The 22,809-nt window shown below is 50.6% G+C and overlaps 1 protein-coding gene and 1 long non-coding RNA gene across 3 annotated transcripts in view; one reads left to right on the top strand and one right to left on the bottom strand.

Moving 5' to 3' along the window:
* Nucleotides 1-2,761: 2,761 nt before the first annotated feature.
* The window catches only part of LOC114674080 (uncharacterized), a 36,957-nt gene continuing 16,909 nt past the window's right edge, over nt 2,762-22,809 (bottom strand). The window contains exons 2-4 of the long non-coding RNA XR_013410099.1: nt 7,855-7,972; nt 3,846-3,931; nt 2,762-2,996 (exon numbers count right to left, since the gene is read on the bottom strand). This is a non-coding gene — a long non-coding RNA (uncharacterized LOC114674080). The remainder of the gene's footprint in view (nt 2,997-3,845; nt 3,932-7,854; nt 7,973-22,809) is intronic.
* Nucleotides 8,333-18,333, top strand: LOC719235 (napsin-A). Of its 2 annotated transcripts, none has more exons than XM_028839442.2 (9): nt 8,333-8,771; nt 14,162-14,303; nt 14,389-14,512; nt 14,696-14,814; nt 15,126-15,325; nt 16,959-17,081; nt 17,174-17,318; nt 17,722-17,820; nt 18,026-18,333. In XM_028839442.2, exons 1-9 carry the CDS (start codon nt 8,692-8,694, stop codon nt 18,257-18,259), a joined length of 1,266 nt encoding a protein of 421 aa, XP_028695275.2. In that variant the 5' UTR covers nt 8,333-8,691; the 3' UTR covers nt 18,260-18,333. The 2 variants fall into 2 exon arrangements, with proteins under 2 accessions (XP_028695275.2, XP_077837142.1); XM_077981016.1 differs by having other exon boundaries at nt 8,422-8,771; nt 14,696-14,781.

Below are 22,809 nucleotides of genomic sequence, written 5' to 3'. Positions count from 1 at the left end.
CGTCTTTCTCCGGTGTTGGATGCTTCCTGCCCTCGAACATCAGACTCCAAGTTATTCAGTTTTGGAACTTGGACTGGCTCTCCTTGCTCCTCAGTGTGCAGATGACCTATTGTAGGACCCTTATGACTGTGTGAGTTAATACTTAATAAACTCCCATATATATATATATATATATATATATATATATTCCATTAGTTCTGTTCCTCTCGAGAGCCCTGACTAACACAAGGACATTACTGCATTCTTGTTTATTACATTGAAAAAGGGAGGCCGGGCACGCTGGCTCACGCCTGCAATCCCAGCACTTTGGGAGGCTGAGGTGGGCGGATCACAAGGTCAGGAGATCGAGACCATCCTGGCTAACATGGTGAAACTTTGTCTCTACTAAAAACACAAAAAAACTAGCCGGGCATGGTGGCGGGCGCCTGTAGTCCCAGCTACTCCGGAGGCTGAGGCAGGAGAATGGCCTGAACCCGGGAGGCGGAGCTTTCTGTGAGCCGAGATGGCGCCACCGCACTCCAGCCTGGGTAACAGAGTGAGACTCCGTCTCAAAAAAAAAAAAGGAATTACAGTTCCTTGCCCGTCTCTATGGAACACCCCCTCCTACCTGTTCCCAAGCCAGGGACCAAGGACTATCGACCCGTACAGGACTTACGCTCGGCTAACCAAGCTACAGTGACTCTGCACCAACAGTTCCTAACCCTTCCACACCGTTAGGATTGCTGCCAGCTGAGGACAGCAGGTTCGCTTGTCTGGACTTGAAGGATGCCTTCTTTAGCATCAGACTGGCTCCTGAGCGCCAAAAGCTGCCTGCCTTTCAGTGGGAAGATCCGGGTCAGGTGTCACCACTCAGTACGCTTGGACTCGGCTTCCCCAGGGGTTTAAAAATTCCCCCACCATTTTCAGGGAGGTACTGGCTTGAGACCTCCAGAAGTTTCCTGCTAAAGACCTAGGCTGCGTCTTGCTCCAGTATGTGGATGATCTTCTGCTAGGACACTCCATGGCAGACAGGTGTGCAAAAGGGACGGATGTCCTGCTTCCACACCTGAGGGACTCTGGGTATAAGGTGTCCAAGAAGAAAGCTCAGATCTGCAGACAGCAGGCACGCTACCTGGGATTCATTATTCAGAAAGGGGAGCACGCAGCCTGGGGTCAGAAAGAAAGCAGGTCATCTGCAGCTTACCAGAACCTAAAACCAGAAGGCAAGTAAGGGAATTTCTAGGAGCTGTGGGGTTTTGCAGATTATGGATTCCAAACTTTGTGGTGCTAGCCAAACCGCTGCACAAACGGGGGGTTACAAAGAGGGGCAATCGGGAGCCTTTTGAACGGGGACCTCTGCAACAGCAAGCCTTTTGCAAGTTAGAGAAAACACGTATGTCAGCCTCAGCCTTAGGACTACCAGATTTGACAAAGCCCTTTACGCTCTATGTGTCAGAAAGAGAAAAAAATGTCAGTCAGAGTTTTAACCCAAACTGTGGGGCCCTGGCCAAGACCAGTGGCCTACCTCTCAAAACAGCTAGACGGAGTTTCAAAAGGCTGGTCTCCTTGTCTGAGAGCCCTGGCAGCTATAGCCTTGTTAGCACAAGAAGCAGACAAGCTAACCCTTGGACAAAACTTAAGTATAAAGGCCCCCCATGCGGTGGTAACTCTGATGAATACCAAAGGACACCATTGGCTAACAAATGCCAGATTAACCAAGTACCAAAGCTTGTTATGTGAAAACCCCCGCGTAACCACTGAAGTCTGTAACACTCTGAATCCTGCCACCTTACTCCCAGTACCACACAGCCCTGTCGAACATAACTGTGTGGAAGTATTGGACTCAGTCTATTCTAGCAGACCCGATCTTCAAGACCAGCCACGGGTATTAGTGGACTGGGAGTTATACGTGGACGGGAGTAGCTTCATCAATCCACGAGGAGAAAGATGTGCAGGATATGCGGTGGTAACCTTGGATGATGTTATTGAAGCCAAACCATTGCCTCAGGGCACTTCAGCCCAGAAGGCAGAGCTCATTGCTTTAACTTGGGCCCTAGAACTTAGTGAAGGTAAGACTGTAAACATTTATACTGACTCTCGATATGCCTTTCGAACCCTTCAAGTACATGGAGCATTATATAAAGAAAAAGCCCCGTTAAATTCTGCGGGAAAGGACATAAAAAATCAACAAGAAATTCTGCAATTATTAGAGGCAGTATGGAAACCCCAAAAGGTGGCAGTCATGCATTGCAGGGGACACCAGCACGTTTCCACCTCGGTGAGCCAAGGAAACTCCCGAGCAGACACAGAGTCACGAAAAGCAGTATCTCCTTCTTACCGGGCATGAGTCACAGCCCCCCTACTCCCTCAAATACCTGATCTGGTGCCTACTCATTCTAAAGAGGAAAAGGACTTTCTTCAGGCAGAGGGAGGACAAACAATAAAAGCAGGATGGATAAAGTTACCAGATGGGAGAATAGCTGTGCCACAGCTGCTAGGAGCCGCAGTCGTGCTGGCTGTACATGAAACTACCCATTTAGGCCAGGAGTCACTTGAAAAGCTGTTAAGCTGCTACTTCTACATCTCACACTTGCCAGCTCTTGCTGAAACAGTAGTGCAGCGATGCGTTACCCGTTGACAGCGCAATGCAAAGCAAGGCCCCTCTGTGCCTCCCGGCATACAAGCCGATGGAGCAGCTCCCTTGGGAGATCTTCAAGTGGACTTCACAGAGATGCCCAAATGTGGAGGTAACAAGCATTTGCTGGTTCTAGTGTATACTTACTCTAGGTGGGTAGAGGCTTATCCAACACCAACTGAAAAAGCTCATGAAGTAACCCGTGTGCTTCTTCGAGATCTCATCCCTAGGTTTGGACTGCCTCTGCGGATTGGCTCAGATAATGGGCTGGCATTTGTGGCTGACTTAGTACAGAGGATGGCAAAGGTATTGGGAATCACTTGGAAGCTACATGCCGCCTACTGACCTCAGAGTTCCGGAAAGGTGGAGCGGATGAATTGCACTATCAAAAATAGTTTAAGGAAGGTATGTCACGAGACAGGATTAAAATGGATACAGGCCCTTCCTATGGTATTGTTCAAAATTAGGTGCACCCCCTCTAAGAAAACAGGATACTCTCCTTATGAAATATTATATCACAGGCCTCTTCCTATACTGCGAGGACTTCCGGGTACTCCCCAAGAGTTGGGTGAAATTGAACTGCAGCGACCAGCCTGGCCAAGATGGTGAAACCCCGTCTCTACTAAAAATACAAAAAAATTAGCTGGGCGAGGTGGCACGCGCCTGTAATCCCAGCTACTCCAGAGGCTGAGGCAGAGAATTGCTTAAAAACCCGGAGGGGCGGAGGTTGCAGTGAGCCGAGATCGTGCCACTGCACTCCAGCCTGGGTGACAGAGGGAGACTCTGTCTCAAAACAAAACAAAAAGAAAAGAAAAGAAATTGAATTGCAGCAACAACTACAGGCCTTGGGGAAAATTACCCAGACAATCTCAACTTGGGTAAATGAGAGGTGCCAGGGCAGCTTATTCTCCCCAGTTCACCCTTTTTCTCCATGTGACCGTATGGTGTGTGGATCAAGGACTGGAACGCAGCTCCCTTACGGCCACGGTGGAAGGGACCCCAGACGGTTATCCTGACCACTCCCACGGCTGTGAAGAGAGAAGGAATTCCGGCCTGGAAGCACCACAGCCGCATAAAGCCTGCAGCCACTGGAACCTGGGAAGCCAAACCAAGCCTAGACAATCCCCGCAAAGTAACCCTGAGGAGGACGACAAGCCCTGCTCCAGTCACCCCCGGAAGGTGACTGGTCTACGCTCGGCCGAAGCATGAGGAAAATCGCCGTGGGACTTACCTTCCTTATAACATGGACTTGTGTGGTAAAAGCTTCCACTGCTTCTTCCCACGCAGAGGACCGCCTTCAGTGCATATATCAGGTCACTGAGGTAGGACAACAAGTTAAGACAATCTTTTTGTTCTATAGTTATTATGAATGCCTAGGAATTCCAAAAGGAACATGTTTGTATAATAACACTCAGTACAAAGTCTGTAATGCAGGAAGTGACCAGCCCGATGTGTGCTATGACCCCTCTGAACCTCCCATTTCCATAGTTTTTGAAATAAGATTAAGGACTGAAGACTGGTGGGGACTCATAAATGAGACAAGTAAAGTATTAGCCAGAACAGTAGAAAAAGGGGTGCCCAGATGCATAATCTTAAAATCTCATGCTTGTGCCTTCATTAATAGCAATAAGTTAGGAGCAGGATGTGGCTCTTTTAATTAGGAAAAAAAAAAAAACGGCCGGGCGCGGTGGCTCAAGCCTGTAATCCCAGCACTTTGGGAGGCCGAGACGGGCGGATCACGAGGTCGGGAGATCGAGACCATCCTGGCTAACATGGTGAAACCCCGTCTCTACTAAAAAATACAAAAAACTAGCCGGGCGAGGTGGCGGGCGCCTGTAGTCCCAGCTACTCGGGAGGCTGAGGCAGGAGAATGGCGTGAACCCGGGAGGCGGAGCTTGCAGTGAGCCGAGATCGCGCCACTGCGCTCCAGCCTGGGCGACAGAGCGAGACTCCGTCTCAAAAAAAAAAAAAAAAAGGAAAAGAACTAGACCGTAAGGTCAACATTTTTATAAAAGGAGAGATTTGAAAATGCTCTCCAGAGCCAGTATTTCAGACTTTCTATGATGAACTAAATGTGCCAGTACCTGAAATTCCAGGAAAAACTAGAAATTTGTTTTTGCAATTAGCCAAGCATGTAGCCCAGTCTCTAAAAGTCACTTCATGTGATGTTTGTGGAGGAACCATCACAGGAGATCAATGGCCATGGGAACCCGAGAATGAGTTCCTACAGACCTAGTTCCTGATGAATTCCTAAGTGGCCCAAAAGAACTACCGTGACAATTTCTAGGTTCTAAAAGCCTCAATTATTGGACAATATTGCATAACTAGAGAAGAAAAACAATTCACTCATCCTGTATGACAGCTTAGTTGTCTTGGACAAAAACTGTATAATGGTACCACAAAAACAGTTACATGGTGGAGTTCCAATTACACAGAAAAAAGATCCATTCAGTAAATTTCCAAAATTGCAGACTGTTTAGGCCCACCCAGAATTCCACCAGGACTGATCTGCCCCCACCGGGTTATACTGGATATGTGAACATAGAGCCTATGCTAAGCTACCTGATCAGTGGACAGGTAGCTATATAATGGGCACTATTAAACCATCTTTCTTCCTACTGCCCATAAAAACAGGCAAACTCCTAGGATTCCCTGTCTATGCTTCCCGCAAAGAAATGAAGCATAGTCATAGGTAACTGGAAAGATGACAAATGGCCCCCTGAAAGAATTATACACTACTATGGGCCCACCACTTGGGCACAAGACGGCTCATAGGGATATCGGACCCCCATCTACATGCTCAACCGAATCATACAGTTGCAAGCTGTTCTAGAATTTATTACTAATAAAACCAGTCAAGCCTTGACTCTTCTTGCCTGGCAAGAGACTTAGATGAGGAATGCTATCTACCAAAATAGACTAGCTCTCGACTACTTGCTGGCAGCTGAAGGAGGAGTCTGTGGAAAATTTAACCTTACTAATTGCTGTCTACACACACATGATCAAGGGCAAGTAGTTGAAGACATAATTAAAGATATAACAAAACTGGCACATGTGCCGGTGCAAGTGTGGCACGGATTTGATCCTGAGGCCATGTTTGGAAATTGGTTCCCAGCAATAGGAGGATTTAAAAGTCTTATAATAGGAGGTATAATAGTAATAGGAACCTGCTTACTACTCCCTTGTTTGCTACCTGTACTTCTTCAAATGATGAAAAGCTTCATGGCTACCTTAGTTCACCAGAGTGCTTCAGCACAAGCATATTATATGAACCACTATCAATCTATTGCACAGGAAGACATAAGTAGTAGAAATGAAAGTGAGAACTCCCACTAATAAAATGAGTGAGAGTCTCAAAGGGAGGAAATGAGAGAAGAGAGAAAGAGACCCCCCCCCCATATTGTTCTATACTATTTTATACTCAGTACCTGTTTTAAGAAGAAACAAGGAAGCGAAACCAAAGGCAGGCAGCCTGGCGCCAGGCACCAGACCCAAAACCAGGCCTGGGCCTGCCTCACTTTAGCCTGACAGTTAAAATTCAACCCATGACTTAGCAACCGATGTTATCCATAGATTCCAGACATTGTATGGAAGGACATTGTGAAACTTCTCATTCTGTTCTGTTTCACTCCGATTACTGGTGCAGGCAGCCCCTGTCACATACCCCCTAGATTGCTCAATTAGTCACGGTCCTTTCATGTAAAATCTTTAGTGTTGTGAGTCCTTAAAAGGGACAGAAATTGTGCAGTCAACAAGTTTGGATTTTAAGATGCTAGTCTGCCAATGCTTCCAGCTGATTAAAAGCTACTTCCTTCACTATCTCAGTGTCTGTGGGGTTTTGTCCACGGCTTGTCCTGCTACACTAGAATAGCATATCCACTGAAAATATCCTTCAAGCATGAAGGAGAAATAAAGACTCTCCCAAAACAAACAAAGCTGAGGAATTTCATCACCACCAGATCTGTCCTACAAGAAATGCTAAAGGGAGTACTTCAGTCAGAAAGAAAAGCATGTTCATGAGTGATAAAAAAATCATCTGAAGGTACAAAACTCACTGCTAATAGTAAGCACACAGAAAAACATGGTGTATTATAACAGTATAACTATGGTGTATGAACTACTCTTAAGTAGAAAAACTAAAGGGTGAACCAATCAAAAATAATAACTACAACAACTCTTTAAGACATAGACAGTACAATAAGATATAAATACAAACAACAAAAAGTTAAAAAGTTGGGGACAAAGTTAAGGTGTAGAGTTTTTATTAATTTTCTTATTGTTTGTTGGTTTGTTTATGCAAACAGTGTTAAGTTTATGTTGTCAGCTTAAAATAATGGGTTATAAGATAGTATTTGTGGCAGGACGCGGTGGCTCACACCTGTAATCCCAGCACTTTGGGAGGCTGAGGCAGGCAGATCACAAGGTCAGATCGAGGCCATCCTGGCTAACATAGTGAAACCTTGTCTCTACTAAAAATACAAAAAAAAAAAAAATTGCCAGGCATGGTGGTGGACTCCTGTAGTCCCAGCTACTCTGGAGGCTGAGGCAGGAGAATGGTATGAACCCAGGAGGCGGAGCTTGCAGTGAGCCGAGATAAAGCCAGTGCACTCCAGCCTGGGTAACAGATTCCATCTCAAAAAAAAAAAAAAAAAGACAGTATTTGCAAGCCTCATGGTAACCTCAAATCAAAAAACATACAACAGATACAAAAAAAAAAAAAAAAGGCCAGGCGCGGTGGCTCAAGCCTGTAATCCCAGCACTTTGGGAGGCCGAGACGGGTGGATCACAAGGTCAGGAGATCGAGACCATCCTGGCTAACACAGTGAAACCCCGTCTCTACTAAAAAATACAAAAAACTAGCCGGGCGAGCTGGTGGGCGCCTGTGGTCCCAGCTACTTGGGAGGCTGAGGCAGGAGAATGGCGTGAACCCGGGAGGCGGAGCTTGCAGTGAGCTGAGATCTGGCCACTGCACTCCAGCCTGGGCGACAGAGCGAGACTCCGTCTCAAAAAAAAAAAAAAAAAAAAAGGGAAAAAATAAAATCATATGACCAGGAAAAATTACCTTCTCTAAAAGGAAAACAGAAGCCAGGTGTGGTGGCTCATGTGTATAATCCCAGCACTCTGGGAGGCTGAGGCGGGTGGATCACCTGAAGTCAGGAGTTTGAGATCAGTATGGCCAACATGATGAAACCAAATCTCTATTAAAAATACATAAATCAGCCAGGTGTGCTGGCACGTACCTGTAGTCCCAGCTACTCGGGAGGCTGAGGCACGAGAATCACTTGAATCCAGGAGGCAGAGGTTGCAGTGAGCCGAGATTGCACCAGGGCACTCCAGCCTGGGCAACAGAACGAGATTCTGTCTCAAAAATAAATAAATAAATAAATAAATAAATAACAGCAAAGAAGGACAGAAAGAAGAGAATACCACAAAACAACCAGAAAACAAATAACAAAATGGCAGGAGGATGTCCTTATCAAGGACAACATTGAATGTAAATGGACTAAACTCTCGAATAAAAAGATATAGAATGGATGAATGGATGAAAAAGAAGACCCAATGTTTTGTTGCTTACAAAAAACATACTTCATCTACAAATAAAATAATAAGAGTCTGGGTCCTGAGATGCAGGTAGTCCCACTTCATATGGGAGGGTAGGCTTATAACCAGTTCCTCTCTCCCTTCCCTAGACCCTTCACAGATACCTGCTGGTCCCTCTCACTTGGCCAAGGAAACACTTGTGGTTAAAAAGTTGCAGAAAAGTGATGTGAAAGTGAGAAGTAAAAGTGACAGAGGCTAAAGGATGGAGGGTGGGAGGCAGTCCTGGCAGAGGAGACCTCACCACCACCACCCCCCAAGTAGGGAATGAGGAGCACCAGGGACACAGGATACAACTTTTGCTGACACTACGCAAATACTCTGCACAAATCTTCAAAAAAATCCTTGTCCCCCTGTGTCACCTGCTGAGAGACCTTGTGTCTTGGTCACCTCCTAAACCGGGAGGTGGGGCATGAACAGGGTGGAGTCACAGGGGAGAGAAAACTAGGAAGCCTGGGTTCACACCCTGGTCCCCAGTGATGTCTCCACCACGGCTGCTGCCCCTGCTGCTGCTGCTGCCTCTGCTGAACGTGGAGCCTGCTGGGGCCACACTGATTCGGTATGGTGACCCCATTTGCCACCCCCAAACCTGGGAGGGATTCTCTGCTTTTTGCCCTTTAAGTCTGGGGCTCCTGGTTCAGTGATTCCCAAACCTGGCACCCAGGATCCTTGACTCTTCTTGGCTTCCCAGATCTCTAAAGTGGGCTTTCACTCTGAGGACTCCACTCTGACATCTCCTAAGATCAGAGCTCCCCCACTGTTTTTTTGTTTTGTTTTGTTTTGTTTTTGAGACAGAGTTTTGTTCTTGTTGCCCAGGCTGGAGTGCAATGGCATGATCTTGGCTCACCACAACCTCCACCTCCCAGGTTCAAGTGATTCTCCTGCCTCAGCCTCCCGAGTAGCTGGGATTACAGGCATGTGCCACCAGCCCGGCTAATTTTGTATTTTTAGTAGAGATGGGGTTTCTCCATGTTGGTTAGGCTGGTCTCGAACTCCCAACCTTAGGTGATCTGCCCGCGTTGGCCTCCCAAAGTGCTGGGGGTTACAGGCATGAGCCACCACACCCGGCTCAGAGCTCCCTTTTTAAATTTTTTTTTCCTTTTATTTATTTATTTGTTGAGATTGGGTCTTGCTCTGTCACCCAGGCTGGAGTGCAGTAGTGAGATCATGGCTCACTGCAGCCTCAAACTTGTGGTCTTAAGCCATTCTCCCACCTCAGCCTCCCAAGTAGCTGGGACTACAGGTATGTGTCACCATGCCCAGCTAGTTTTTGAAAGTCTTTATAAAGAGGAGGGTATCCCTATGTTTTCTAGGCTGGTCTCCACCTCCTGGGCTCGAGCAATCCTCTCACCTTAGCTTCCCAAAGTGCTGGAATTACAGACATGAACTACCATGTCCAGCCCAGAGCCCTTTTAAGATCCTCCAACACTGACAGACTTTTTTTTTTTTTTTTTTTTTTTTTTGAGACAGTCTCACTCTGTTGCCAGGCTGGAGTGCAGTGGCGTAGTCTCGGCTCACTGCAACCTCCACCTCCTGGTTCAAGTGATTTTCCTGCCTCAGCCTCCTAAGTAGCTGGGATTACAGGCACGTGCCACCATGCCTGGCTAATTTTTGTATTTTTAGTAGAGATGGGGTTTCACCATATTGGTTGGCCAGGCTGGTCTTGAACTCCTGACCTCGTGATCTCCCCGCCTCAGCCTCCCAAAGTGCTGGGATTACAGCCATAACCCCAGGATTACATGCCTGTAACCCCAAAATTTGGGGAGGCCGAGGCAGGAGAATTGCTTGGGGCCAAGAACTTGAGAGCAGCCTGGGCAACTTAGCAAGAGCTTATCTCTACAAAAACTGAAAAAAATTAGCTGGATGTGGTGGCATAGGCCTGTGGTCCCAGCTACTTGGCAGGCTGAGGCAAGATGATCTTTGAGCCTGGGAGTTTGAGACTGCAGTGAGCCATGATCGTGCCACTGCTCTCCAGCCTGGGCAACAGAGTGAGACCCTGTCTCTAAAAAAAAAATGGAGTCAGCATGCACATTCATTTCTGCATTGTCTGTTGTCTGCAGCCGCTTTCATGCTATCTTGGCAGAGTTGAATAGTTACAACAGAGACCGCAGGCCTGCAAAGCTGCTACACAAAGATTTGCCCAACACCACTGCTGTAGGTGATTTGGGGTCATGCTAAAGTTTGAGAATGACTGGTATAGACAGCTACTTCCTCCTTCTTCGCGGTCGAATGGAGTTCCATTCTATGTATGCTCCAAAGCAGAACTAAGCTGTGCCCATTGTTGGCCGTTGTAACTGCCCAGCTGGTTCTTTTTGCCTGCTGTCCAGATACCGCCAATTTATCAAGAAGGGAAAATGGCAATAGAGAAAGAGTTTAATTCATGCCGAGTCATCGGCTGAACAGGAGACCAGAGTTTTATTATTATTCAAATCAGAGGTGGGCATGGTGGCTCACGCCTGTAATTCTAGCACTTTGGGAGGCCGAGGCCGGTGGATCACCTGAGGTTAGGAGTTCAAGACCAGCTGGCCAACATGATGAAACCCCGTCTCTACTACAAATATAAAAACTAGCCGGGTATAGCCCGGGCGCGGTGGCTCAAGCCTGTAATCCCAGCACTTTGGGAGGCCGAGACGGGCGGATCATGAGGTCAGGAGATCGAGATCATCCTGGCTAACACGGTGAAACCCCGTCTCTACTAAAAAAAATACAAAAAACTAGCCGGGCGAGGTGGCGGACGCCTGTAGTCCCAGCTACTCGGGAGGCTGAGGCAGGAGAATGGCGTAAACCCGGAAGGCGGAGCTTGCAGTGAGCTGAGATCCGGCCACTGCACTCCAGCCTGGGCGACAGAGCGAGACTCCGTCTCAAAAAAAAAAACAAAAAAACAAAACAAAAAAAAACTAGCCGGGTATAGTGGTGGCTGCCTGTAATCCCAGCTACTTAGAAGGCTGAGGGAAGAGAATCACTTGAACCCAGGGGGCGGAGGTTGCAGTGAGCCGAGATCACGCCAGTGTACTCCAGCCTGGGTGGCAGAGTGAGACTCCATCTCATAAAAAACAAAACAAAAACAACAAATTAGCCTTCCCTAACATTTGGAGGCTGGGGTTTTTCAAGGATAGTTTGTCAGGCCTGGGAATGGATGCTGCTGATTGTTCAGGGAGGTAATCATTCATACGGGCCCGGAAAATAGTCTGCTTCTGGCTGGAGCCACAGGACTGGTTGGCAGGTCTGGGTGGCATCATCAGAAATGCAAAAACCTTTAGTCTCAAAAGACCAGTCTTAGGTTCTACAATACTGATGTAATCTGCAGGAGTAATTGGGGAAGTTGCAAATATTTTGACCTCTGGAATAATGACTGGTAATCATTTATGTCTGCACCTTAGCAGAATTTAATGCTCCTCTCATCCTCCTATCCTGGTGGTACTTCATTAGCTTTACAAAGGTGGTTTAGGTTTGGGGATGGACTATTATCATTTAAACTATAAACTGTCTCCTAAAGTTAGCTTGGCCCAAGCCCAGGAACGACCAAGGGTAGTTTGGAAGTTAAAGGCAAGATGGCGGTTGTTTAGATCGGATCTCTTTCACTGTCCTAATTTTCTCATTTATAGTTTTTGCAAAGGCAGTTCATCATTGGTCTGTCTCCAGTTTCCAAAATTAGGCACAGCCTCGTAAACACACCTTTGTGCACTCATCCAAGGATCTCCTATAGATGAAATTCTGGGTTGGGTTAAATGGTGGGTATAATTTTTGAGCATTTGATACACATTTGCCAAACCTAATCAATGGTAAGTATTCTCAGTTCTTTTTTTTTTTTTTTTTGAGACGGAGTCTCGCTCTGTCGCCCAGCCCAGGCTGGAGTGCAGTGGCGCGATCTCGGCTCACTGCAAGCTCCGCCTCCCGGGTTCACGCCATTCTCCTGCCTCAGCCTCCCGAGTAGCTGGGACTACAGGCGCCCACAACCGCGCCCGGCTAATTTTTTGTATTTTTAGTAGAGACGGGGTTTCACCGTGGTCTCGATCTCCTGACCTTGTGATCCGCCCGCCTCGGCCTCCCAAAGTGCTGGGATTACAGGCGTGAGCCACCGCGCCCGGCCTAGTATTCTCAGTTCTTCGCCAAAAGGTTTCTCACTGTTGTCATTTGTATTTTTTTGATGACTATTCTGGACATCTTTCCATGTATTTAGAATTTATTTGTACTTCTTTTCCAAATTATGTCCTTTGTTCATTTTCCTAATGAGTGTCAAGAACTATGAAGTTAGTTTGCCATAGTTTCATGGCTGCTCATAGAAGACCCAAGACTCCCAAGTCAGAGACAAAGGGCAGTTTATCACTCCCAGCAAGAGTAGTAGCAAGAGTATTAGTATTTGTGCCAGTTTTTCTTTTCCTTTTTTTTTCTGTCTTTCTTTTTGTTTCTTTTTTGAGACAGGGTCTTGCTCTGTTGCTCAGGCTGGAGTGCAGTGGCATGATTATAGCTCACTGTAACTTTGAATTCCTGGGCCTCCCAAGTAGCAGGAGAATCACTTTAACCTGGGAAGTGAAGGTTGCAGTGAGCTGAGATCATGCCACTGCACTCCATCCTGGTGACAGAGCAAGCCTGTGTTGCAGTCAGGGGCGGTGGCTCACACCTGTGATCCCAGCAATTTGGCAGACCGAGGCGGGCGGATAACCTGAGGTCAAGAGTTCAAGACCAGCCTGGCCAACCTGGTGAAATACCGTCTCTACAAAAATACAAAAATTAGCCGGGCATGATGGTGATGCCTGTAATCCCAGCTACTTGGGAGGCTGAGGCAGGAGAATCGCTTGAACCGAGGAGGCAGAGGTTGCAGTGAGGTGAGATTGAGCCACTGAACTCCAGCCTGGGCAACAGAGCGAGACTCCATCTCCAAAAAAAAAAGAAGAGAAAAGCTGCCCTCTTTCCAGAGTTAAACATTTTACTGCTTCTATGTCTTTTTTATTTTTTATTTTATTTTTTATACAGAGCTTTGCTTAGGTGGGAGTGCGGTGACATGATCTCAGCTCACCGCAACCTCCACCTTCCAGGCTCAAATGATCCTCCCACCTCGGCCTCCCAAGTACCTGTGACTAAAGGCTCGTGCCACTACACCCAGCTAATTTTTGTATTTTTTGTAGAGATGGGGTTTCGCCATGTTGTCCAGGCTGCTCTCGAACTCCTGGGCTCAAGCAATCTGCTTGCCTCGGTCTCCCAAAGTGCTCTTATAATTTTACTTTTCCCATTAAGTGTTTGATATCTCAGATGTATTTTAGCGTAAAGAGTGAAATTAACGCCGGGCGCGGTGGCTCACGCCTGTAATCCTAGCACTTTGGGAGGCCAAGGCGGGTGGATCACCTGAGGTCAGGAGTTTGAGAGCAACCTGGCCAACATGGTGAAACCCTGTCTCAACTAAAAATACAAAAATTAGCTGGGCCTGGTAGTGTGTGCCTGTAGTCCCAGCTACTTGGGAGGCTGAGGCAAGAGAATCACTGGAACCTGGGAAGCAGAGGTTGCAGGAAAAAAAAAAAAAAAAAGTGAAATTAAGATTTGATGCTTACATTTTTTTCCCCCAAGGATGGGGAAAATAGTCTCCAACATCATGAACTGAAGCATGCAAGGGCCACCATCTGAGGGCTTTTGCAAAGGTTAGATTTCATGTTAGGGTCTTGGGAAACCTTTGAGCATATCAGTTCCTGGGAATGGCTTATGTGAAGGACTTGGATACCGTTGGGAAGTTCTGTTTGGGATGGTGTGTCCCTGTAAAGTCTTTGGGGATATTTGTCATCATGGTATCTGTGCTAGGGTTTCCTGGAGGTTGTTATTGTAGGGTTTCTGGTAATGACTCCTATTGTAGCCCTTGGAGATGTTGAATCTGTCATCATATTCCATTTGGGTAAGTCTATTTTAGAGGGTCTCCAGGAAGGGCAGCTTCCTAATTCTCATCATCTTCTTACTCTACAGGATCCCCCTTCGTAGAGTCCACCCTGGACTCAGGACCTTGAACCTATTGAGGGGATGGGGAAAACCAGCAAAGCTCCCCAGGTTGGGGGCCCCATCTCCTGGGGACAAGCCTGCCTTGGTACCTCTCTCCAAATTCCTGGATGTGAGTCACAGCCCTACACAGCCCCCACCCCTGTGCCCTCAAGCCAAACTCTTTACTGACTCTGTCTCCTCTTTTGCCTCATCAGGCCCAGTATTTTGGGGAAATTGGGCTGGGAACGCCTCCACAAAACTTCACTGTCGTCTTTGACACTGGCTCCTCCAATCTCTGGGTCCCGTCCAGGAGATGCCACTTCTTCAGTGTGCCCTGCTGTGAGCTTCTATGTGGGAGAATAAGGCTGAGTGGGGATGAAGGGAGAAGGCGGGGCTGGACCTCAGCTTCCCACAGGTTTTTGAGGAACTCTTCTGACACCCTCAAAGGTCAGAAGGTTAAAGGGGCAGAAGGCATTTGGAAAGCTCCCCTCCCAAAGTGACCCTCTCTGACTTCTGACCTAGGGTTCCACCACCGCTTCAATCCCAATGCCTCCAGCTCCTTCCAGCCCAATGGGACCAAGTTTGCCATTCAATATGGAACTGGGCGGGTAGATGGAATCCTGAGTGAGGACAAGCTGACTGTGAGTGGCCTTTGACTCCAGGAAGCCTCGAGCCTGGGAGAACCCCGTTGTCTAAGATCATCTGGCTTAGGGGGGTGCTTGAGGTGGAGGGGCTTCCTGAGCCAATGGATGGGGCTTCTCAAGGAGGGGGAGGGGCTCCTGGGTGAAGGGATAAGAATTCTGTCAAGTCCAGAGGCAAAGTCTGCTAAGCAGTCGGGGAATTGGGTCCAGATGTCCCCAGACCTGGGATTAATGCTTTGGTTTGGGAGACCTCAGGACAGGCGGTTATTGTCCTCCTAAAAGTAACTGGTCACATCTCAATCTGCCCCTAGATTGGTGGAATCAAGGGTGCATCCGTGATTTTCGGGGAAGCTCTGTGGGAATCCAGCCTGGTCTTCACTATTTCCCGCCCTGATGGGATATTGGGCCTCGGTTTTCCCATTCTGGCTGTGGAAGGAGTTCCGCCCCCGCTGGATGTACTGGTGGAGCAGGGGCTACTGGATAAGCCTGTCTTCTCCTTTTACCTCAACAGGTACTGGGGAGGGTGCACCTATCTGTGACTCCTATTCCCCAGAAGGAAGTGAGGCCCTCCTTCAGGAAGTCTCTTGCTCCATAAAAAAAAGTCCCAGTTCAGGCATGGTGGCTCATGCCCATAATCCCAGCACCTAGGGAGGCCAAGGCAGATTGATCACCTGAAGTCAGGAGTTCCAGACCAGACTGGCTAACATGGCGAAACCCTGTCTCTACTAAAAATATAAAAATTAGCTGGGTGTGGTGGCACATGCCTGTAATCCCAGCTACTTGAGAGGCTGAGGCAGGAGAATTGCTTATATCGGGGAGGTGGAGGTTGCAGTAAGCCAAGATCGCACCACTGTTCTCCAGTCTGGGTGAGAGAGAGAGATTCTGTCTAAAAAAAAAAAAATAATAATCCCAACCTTCATTCAGGCAGTAGTCACCTACCTAACAGAAGAAACACCTCAACCCTATTCATAAGTCCCAGAGCTTAAGTGACAACTTAAGATACTAAAGAAACTCACCATCAGTTCAACATGTGTTCAGTTGATTTCAACATGATTTCAAAATCAAACTAGGAAATTCTATGCTCCACCCAACCAAATATTCAGGAAACTTCTCTTCACCATAAAGCTCAAATCCCATTTGATAACACCGACCAGAAGTCAGGAAATGCCTGATTGAATTCACAAAGCCCCACCTACCTGGTAGGAAGGTCAATCTTATGCTCAGAAGTTCCACCCACCATCTGAGAAGTCTTCATTTTCCCTCCCAGGGCCCATCACACACAGTCCAATGCCCACTCAGTTACCCTGACATCCAACCCACTCAAGAAATTCCACCCACCTCTTGGTAGATCCCATTCACCTACCTCTTCTGGGAAGTTTCCAGCCCCATTCCCATCACTTTCAGCCAGCTCAGGAAGTCTAACACCTTTTTTTTTTTTTAGACGGAGTCTCGCTGTGTTGCCCAGGCTGGAGTGCAGTGGCCAGATCTCAGCTCACTGCAAGCTCCGCCTCCCGGGTTTACGCCATTCTCCTGCCTCAGCCTCCTGAGTAGCTGGGACTACAGGCGCCCGCCACCTCGCCCGGCTAGTTTTTTGTATTTTTTAGTAGAGACGGGGTTTCACCGTGTTAGCCAGGATGGTCTCGATCTCCTGACCTCGTGATCCGCCCGTCTCGGCCTCCCAGAGTGCTGGGATTACAGGCTTGAGCCTCCGCGCCCAGCCAGTCTAACACCTTTCTAGATACCACAACAGGCAATTCAGAAAGTCTCTGCACCTTCCCAGGAAGCCACCCCACCCCTGCACAAGTCACACCTTCGAGCCAATTTTGAGACTCCACTGTTCTGCTTGGTTACTATATTCAGCTCAGGAATTTCCCCCAGAAGCTCTACCTTCTACAGCCAAACGAAGAAGTCTCCTCTCCACTTCAGGAAGTACCCATCGTCCTAAAGTCCTAACTTCCGTCAAGAAAAGTGCCATTTCCCTTCATTTCTTGTTTCCAGTCCCAACATCTAGGCCCTGTCTGCATTCCACTGCCCCAGTTATAACCCCAAAAATGACCCAAGTGGCAGGAAGTCCCATCCCTGGCCATTCCTAGGGCTGGCAGGGGAGGGCTGGTGACACTGACCTCTACACTCTGCTCCTGCAGGGACTCTGAAGTGGCTGATGGAGGAGAGCTGGTCCTGGGGGGCTCAGACCCGGCACACTACATCCCACCCCTCACCTTCGTGCCAGTCACAGTCCCCGCCTACTGGCAGATCCACATGGAGCGGTGAGGGACTTGGTCTCCTGAGTCTGGAGCTGGAGGCTGGGGGACTGCACTCCTAGGTCCCTGCCTCTAATGACTGCCTCCTTCCCCCTCAGTGTGACGGTGGGCTCAGGGCTGACTCTCTGTGCCCGGGGCTGTGCTGCCATTCTGGACACAGGCACACCTGTCATCATAGGACCCACTGAGGAGATCCGGGCCCTGCATGAAGCCATTGGGGGAATCCCCTTGCTGGCTGGGGAGGTGAGGTACCAGTCTCTGGTGGGTGTGTCCTGGGGAAGATGATGGCAATTCGATGGCGAACACTGGGGCCTGAGGATGGGAAGCAGGTAGCTAGAGCATAGCCAGGACAGAGGGGACTGGGATTCTTAAGTGACATGCTGGAGAGTGGTGGGAGGATGCAAAGATACTTCCCAAGTGTCTATGCTAAGTGGCTCAGTGGATGGTGAAGTGGGGGTGGGGGGAGATGATAATGCAGTTTTGTTTGGGGCTAGATGAGAGAAGCCTAGGCAACAGGGCTGTCCACACAGGACGCTGAATACCCAGGTGCTCAATATGAACATTACCCCATGGCACTGGGGAGCCACGGTCAGGATTTGAGCAGAGCAGGAATCTCCCGTCTTCACTTGTTCCCCTTCTCTCCCAGTACATCATCCGGTGCTCAGAAATCCCAAAGCTCCCCACAGTCTCACTCCTCATTGGGGGGGTCTGGTTTAACCTCACGGCCCAGGATTACGTCATCCAGGTAGGTGTCCGTCACAATGACGCCACAGTGATGTAATATGGCTGGAGTTGGGAGGGTGGAGCTGGGAGTTAGACATCACTAGGGCTGGAAGGGGCCACAGAAACATTTCTTGTCCCCGGGGCTGGGGGCAGAGAGAGCACGGACTCCCAGGGAAATGGTGGTTCCAGCCGCCTGGACACCCAGTTGCCATCTTGTCACCTTGCAGTTTGCTCAGGGTGACGTCCGCCTCTGCTTGTCCGGCTTCCGGGCCTTGGACATCGCTTTGCCTCCAGTACCTGTGTGGATCCTCGGCGACGTTTTCTTGGGGGCGTATGTGGCCGTCTTCGACCGCGGGGACATGAAGAGCGGCGCACGAGTGGGCCTGGCGCGCGCTCGCCCTCGCTCTTGCCAAGCGGACCTGGGAAGGCGCGAGACCGCGCAGGCGCAGTACCGCGGGTGACGCCCAGGTGATGCGTATGCGCAACGGGTAGCAGGCCTAACGCTACTCAGTAAAAACCCAGTATTTCCCTTGAACGAACCTGCCTAGGTTGCTTCTTTTCAGAGCGTACTTTTTGAAGAGAAAACTTTGTGCATGGACGCACGGAGTTGAGGAAGACAGGGAGGCGAAGGGTATCACTCCTTTTCTCCGGGGCGCACCCTTGTGAGGAGTCTTGTACTACGAGTCCCACCAAGCCCCTCGCCTACGCTGCCTTTCGTCAAAGGCTTCCAGCTCCGTGGAGCATCACGGTCGTTGTAGTCCACGCCGTGGTCACGCCCTGACGGGGACGGGCGCAGCCACAACATGCGTGGGAGGCGACAGGTCGCGACGGCAGCGACAGGTGGCAGTGGGTGGGGGGGGTGACTGTAATTGGTAAGGGTTTACCAGTTCCTGTCCTAAGGGGCGGGGATAACGTTCCCTCGGACCTCATCTCTTGCTTCTCCTCTCTCCCTTGGGATTCCAGGACCCCGGGGTCCGCCATAAAGGCGGAGCTTGCAGCCCCTGGGTTGGGGGAGCGGTGCTGCCCCTCCTCCGGCGGTGATGTCACTCCCCCCTCCGCAGCCTCTTGCTGCCCAGAGCTGCCGGAGCTGGGTCACCCCTCCCCCCATCTCGAGCCCCGGATTCCCCCATCCCCGCCTCGCCTCGACTTGGGGTGAGTACGGGGGAGGGGGCGAAGGTTCAGGGTCCGGGGGCGGTAAGACAGCCCGAATCCTAGTTTTGGAGACGGGGGACTTGGGATCCAGGGACCCAAAGATTATAGCGGAGAGATTTCCCCTCGACTCTGAGCTTTTGGGGGCCAAGGTACTTGGAGCGTTATAGGGGATGAAGGATTGTAGGCAGAGAATGCTCACATTTTCACCTTTGGTGTCCGGAGACCAAGGCTCCAAATGGAACCGGTTGGGAATGGGGACAGAGGAACAAGGAAGGGGTCCTAGAAGTCAGGGAGCGGAAGACTCTTCCCCAATTCCAGGGCCTGGGGTAATGGGGAAAGGAGGGTTGTCAGGGGACGCCGAGGATGACAGAGATGGGAGTTGCAGCTTTCAGGAATTGTCTGCCTTGAGTGCCTGGGAACGGATGGACTGGGAGGAGCAGGGGTGGGGAAAGGAACTGAAGACGTAGACGTTGGCCTGTCCCCTCCTGGTGTCCCTAGTCAAGAGTCGAGTCTGCTTCCCCCGGTCTGTGAACGTAGCTGAGTGTCCAGTATTTGGAGCCCTCATGAGGCTTCCAGAAGCCCCCTCCTCTTTAGTGGGTGGGTGGAGACTCCAGGCTCACAAATCCTCCCATAGATCCTGGTGGGGTCTGTGGAGGGCCATGAGGGAGTGCTGGCATCCAAGTTTCCCAGGGCCTGATGGAGTGTGCACCAGCCTGCTACTCTCAGCCCGCTGCCTCTTCCCCTCCCATGGCCTCTAATCCTGACTCTAATCCTGAGTCGCATCGCACATTCCTCCTTATTCCAGCCCCCTTTTCCCACAGCCCCCACCTTCTCCCACACTTCTGACTTCTGCAAAATTTCCCCACAGCCCCCACCTTCTCCCACACTTCTGACTTCTGCAAAACAACAACAACAAAACGCTGATTTGGTCACTTAATACCATGCCTGGCTGCTGTCAAAAGCAGAAGGGAAAAGCAGGGTTGAGGGGAGAGTGTGGAGGAGGATGGCTGACCGAGGTCCTTACCTAGCCCATAGTGCCTACCCAGCCCTCGCTCCTGCCTCCACCACCCCACCCCCAATTGCCCAGGAGCCTCATCCAGCCCCAGCCGGGTCCCTCACCTCAGGATTCGCTGCTTCTGCCTGGGGGTGCACCAGAATTCGGGGAAGGGGTAGGAAGTACCTATGTCTTTTCTCTGCCCTCTTGGATTCCATCAGAAGCTGAAGGACATGATGGATTGGGTGCAATGGAGAGCCCTGGGTCTGGGGAGTGAGGGCAACGACCTTCCTGGGCTGCAGGACAGGCCCCACTTCTGCAACTCTCTCTGCAGTGACGCAGTCCCAGCCAGGACGGGGGTTAGAGAGGGTGATGGTGGGTCTGAGAGAAAGGAACGGAGACCCAGAGAGAGGGGGACAGGGTCCCCAGGAAGTGGAGACAGACCTAGAAAGAGAGAGACCCAGAAGAAGGTGAAACATAGGAGGAATAGAGATCCAGGGAGGGGACAGAGGGAAAGTGAAGAGGCAGAAACTTGGAGAGAGAGAAGGACAGAGAGCCAGCAAGAGAAAGAGCAGAGACAGAGGAGGGAAAGAGACGGAAGAGGGGGGAAATACCACAGATGGGGAGAATGGGGAGGGGAAAGAGGTTGTCAGAGAGAAAGGAGGAGACAGATTCAGATGAAAAGGCAGAGACCCAGAGAGGAGGCAGGACAGAGCGGGTTGGGGAGAGGGAGTAGAGGACAAGGACACAAGACCCAGGGAGTGGGATACAGAGCCCCAGGCAGAGAGGCGCACTCCTGATAAAATGGTACAGAGACTAAGAGAAAGAGACTCCGGGGAGCTGGGGTGGGGGGCGGGGACTGAGACACCGAGGAGGAGAGACTGAGGCCTAGAGAGATGAGGAGTAAAGACACAGAAGGAGGGGGACGGAATCAGAGACCCAGGAAGGCAGATTTACAAACGAGGGGCCGGAGACTCAGACGGGTGGTAACAGAGACGGCGGCACAAATACTCAAGAAGGGAGAAAAAGAGACGCCAAGAAACACAGAAACGGGAGCGAGGGGTGGGATGGGGTAGGGAGGCGATACGAACCAGCCGCCGCACCTGCAGCAGGAGGCGGTGGGCCAGAAACTGTGCGGCCCGAGGGCGTCCGCAGCCCCCTGACCCGACCCCTTCGCTCCCGCAGGCGCCGCCTCCTCCCTCCGCAGCCCCAGCCGCAGCCGCTGGCCCCGCCCCAGACCCCTGAGCCGGCGCTCTGCCTCCCGGAGCCTAGGACCGCCCAGGGGGCGGGGACTGCCCGCTCCGAGGCGGTCCCCTTTTTCTGGCCCCGCCCCTCATCATTCTTCCCCAGGACCTGACCTCTCAGACTCCTAGCCCACCCCATATTTTATTGGTCCTGCCTATTGCCTCAGTCTTGACGGTGCTTCCTGGCGCTTTGGCCTGTCTCCTCTCCCGTCCTCTCTGCCTCCTTGCGTGTGCCCTTCTCACCAGTCCTCATCTACCGTTGGTCCTCCAATCTGCAGTCCGCCGCGGTGTAGCCTTCGTTAGAAGTTCTCGCCTCGCCCTTTGAGGACCCTGTGACCGTTAGGCAGTGCCCTCTCCCAGGTCCTCCGATCCCCAAGACTCCCCGTTCCAGGTGCCTCCCCTCCATCCAGCCCAGCAGCTTTGTACTCTTTGTAGTCTCATTGTTTCCCTGGGACCCACCTCTATCGTTCCTCTACCCTCCCTTAGGCCTGCCCTGCGCTCTCCTACCCTGGTTGCTTTCAAGCCCCTCACAGCCCCACTCCTCCCTTAGTCGCTCCTTCCTACCGCCCATTCAAGACTTTTTTTTCCTTTTTTTTTTTTTTTTGACACAGCGTCTCGCTCTGTCGCCCAGGCTGGAGTGCAGTGGTGCGATCTCGACTCACTGCAACCTCTGCTTACCAGGTTCAAGCGATTCTCCTGCCTCAACCTCCCGAGTAGCTGGGACTACAGGCACCCACCACCACGCCCGACTAATTTTTGTATTTTTTGTAGAGGTGGGGGTTCCGCCATTTTGGCCAGGCTGGTCTCGAACTCCTGACCTCAAATGATCCACCCACCTCAGCCTCGCAAAGTGCTGGGATTACAGGCGTAAGCCACTGCGCCCCGCCTCAAGACGTTTTCTACTTGTCGACCCCACTCACCTTCCTCAGTACCACTCATCCATCCGGACACTCATTCTCCGGGCCCAGCCCCGACTAACCAGGTCCACCTTGGAGTCTCAGCCCCGCCCCCTCTTTACCCGCCCTCTCTCTTGGGCCTGTCCAGGTCCTCTCGGGTTTCTAGGCCTCTCAAGTCTCCACGCCTTCACACCGAGTCTAAGTCTCTGTTCCCCTCCCCGTGTCCCCTTTCAGTCCAGTCTCTTCCCCTTGCGCGGGAAAGTCCTCCGTCTCTAGCTCCCGCCCCAGTGCAGTCTCATCTGGACTGTTTCTACTTTCTGCAGCCCTGTCTTTTGCAAGCAATGCTCCTCCTCACCAGGTCCTGCCTAACAGTGTTTTAGGTGAGGGCGTGCGATCTCTTTTGTTTCTCTCCGCCCCTTCCTCAGCCCAATCAGGACGGCCTCTCTCATGGTGGCCCCGCCCCTCCAGGCCAGTCGGGCATCTTTAAATAGCTTGGACGTGTCCCCTCCTTCGTCTACCCCGCCCGCACTTTTTTCAGTTCAATCAGGTCTCTCTGTCATATCTAGCCCCGCCTTCCCCTAGCTCCCAGTGCAGCCGAACACAATCAGTAGTAACCGGTCCCGCCTCCTTTGACGCCCCGCCCCGCCCCTCCGCCCTGCTCTCTAAGAGCCAATCGCTGTGTCTCATTGGCGACCCGGCCTCGTCCAGCTGGGTCGCGTTAGAGT

This window comes from Macaca mulatta, chromosome 19, assembly GCF_049350105.2.
Source record: "Macaca mulatta isolate MMU2019108-1 chromosome 19, T2T-MMU8v2.0, whole genome shotgun sequence".
Taxonomy (NCBI): domain Eukaryota; kingdom Metazoa; phylum Chordata; class Mammalia; order Primates; family Cercopithecidae; genus Macaca; species Macaca mulatta.
The sequence above is the reverse complement of the archived record's forward strand: the minus strand, read 5'-3'. Positions and strand labels throughout refer to the sequence as shown.

Excerpts from the sequence above, each read along its gene's own strand:
- LOC719235 (XM_028839442.2), top strand. The coding sequence starts at position 8,692 with ATGTCTCCACCACGGCTGCTGCCCCTGCTGCTGCTGCTGCCTCTGCTG. Across the intron at positions 14,513-14,695 it reads CTTCTTCAGTGTGCCCTGCT|GGTTCCACCACCGCTTCAAT; the intron begins GTGAGCTTCTAT and ends CTTCTGACCTAG. Across the intron at positions 17,821-18,025 it reads CCCAGGATTACGTCATCCAG|TTTGCTCAGGGTGACGTCCG; the intron begins GTAGGTGTCCGT and ends GTCACCTTGCAG.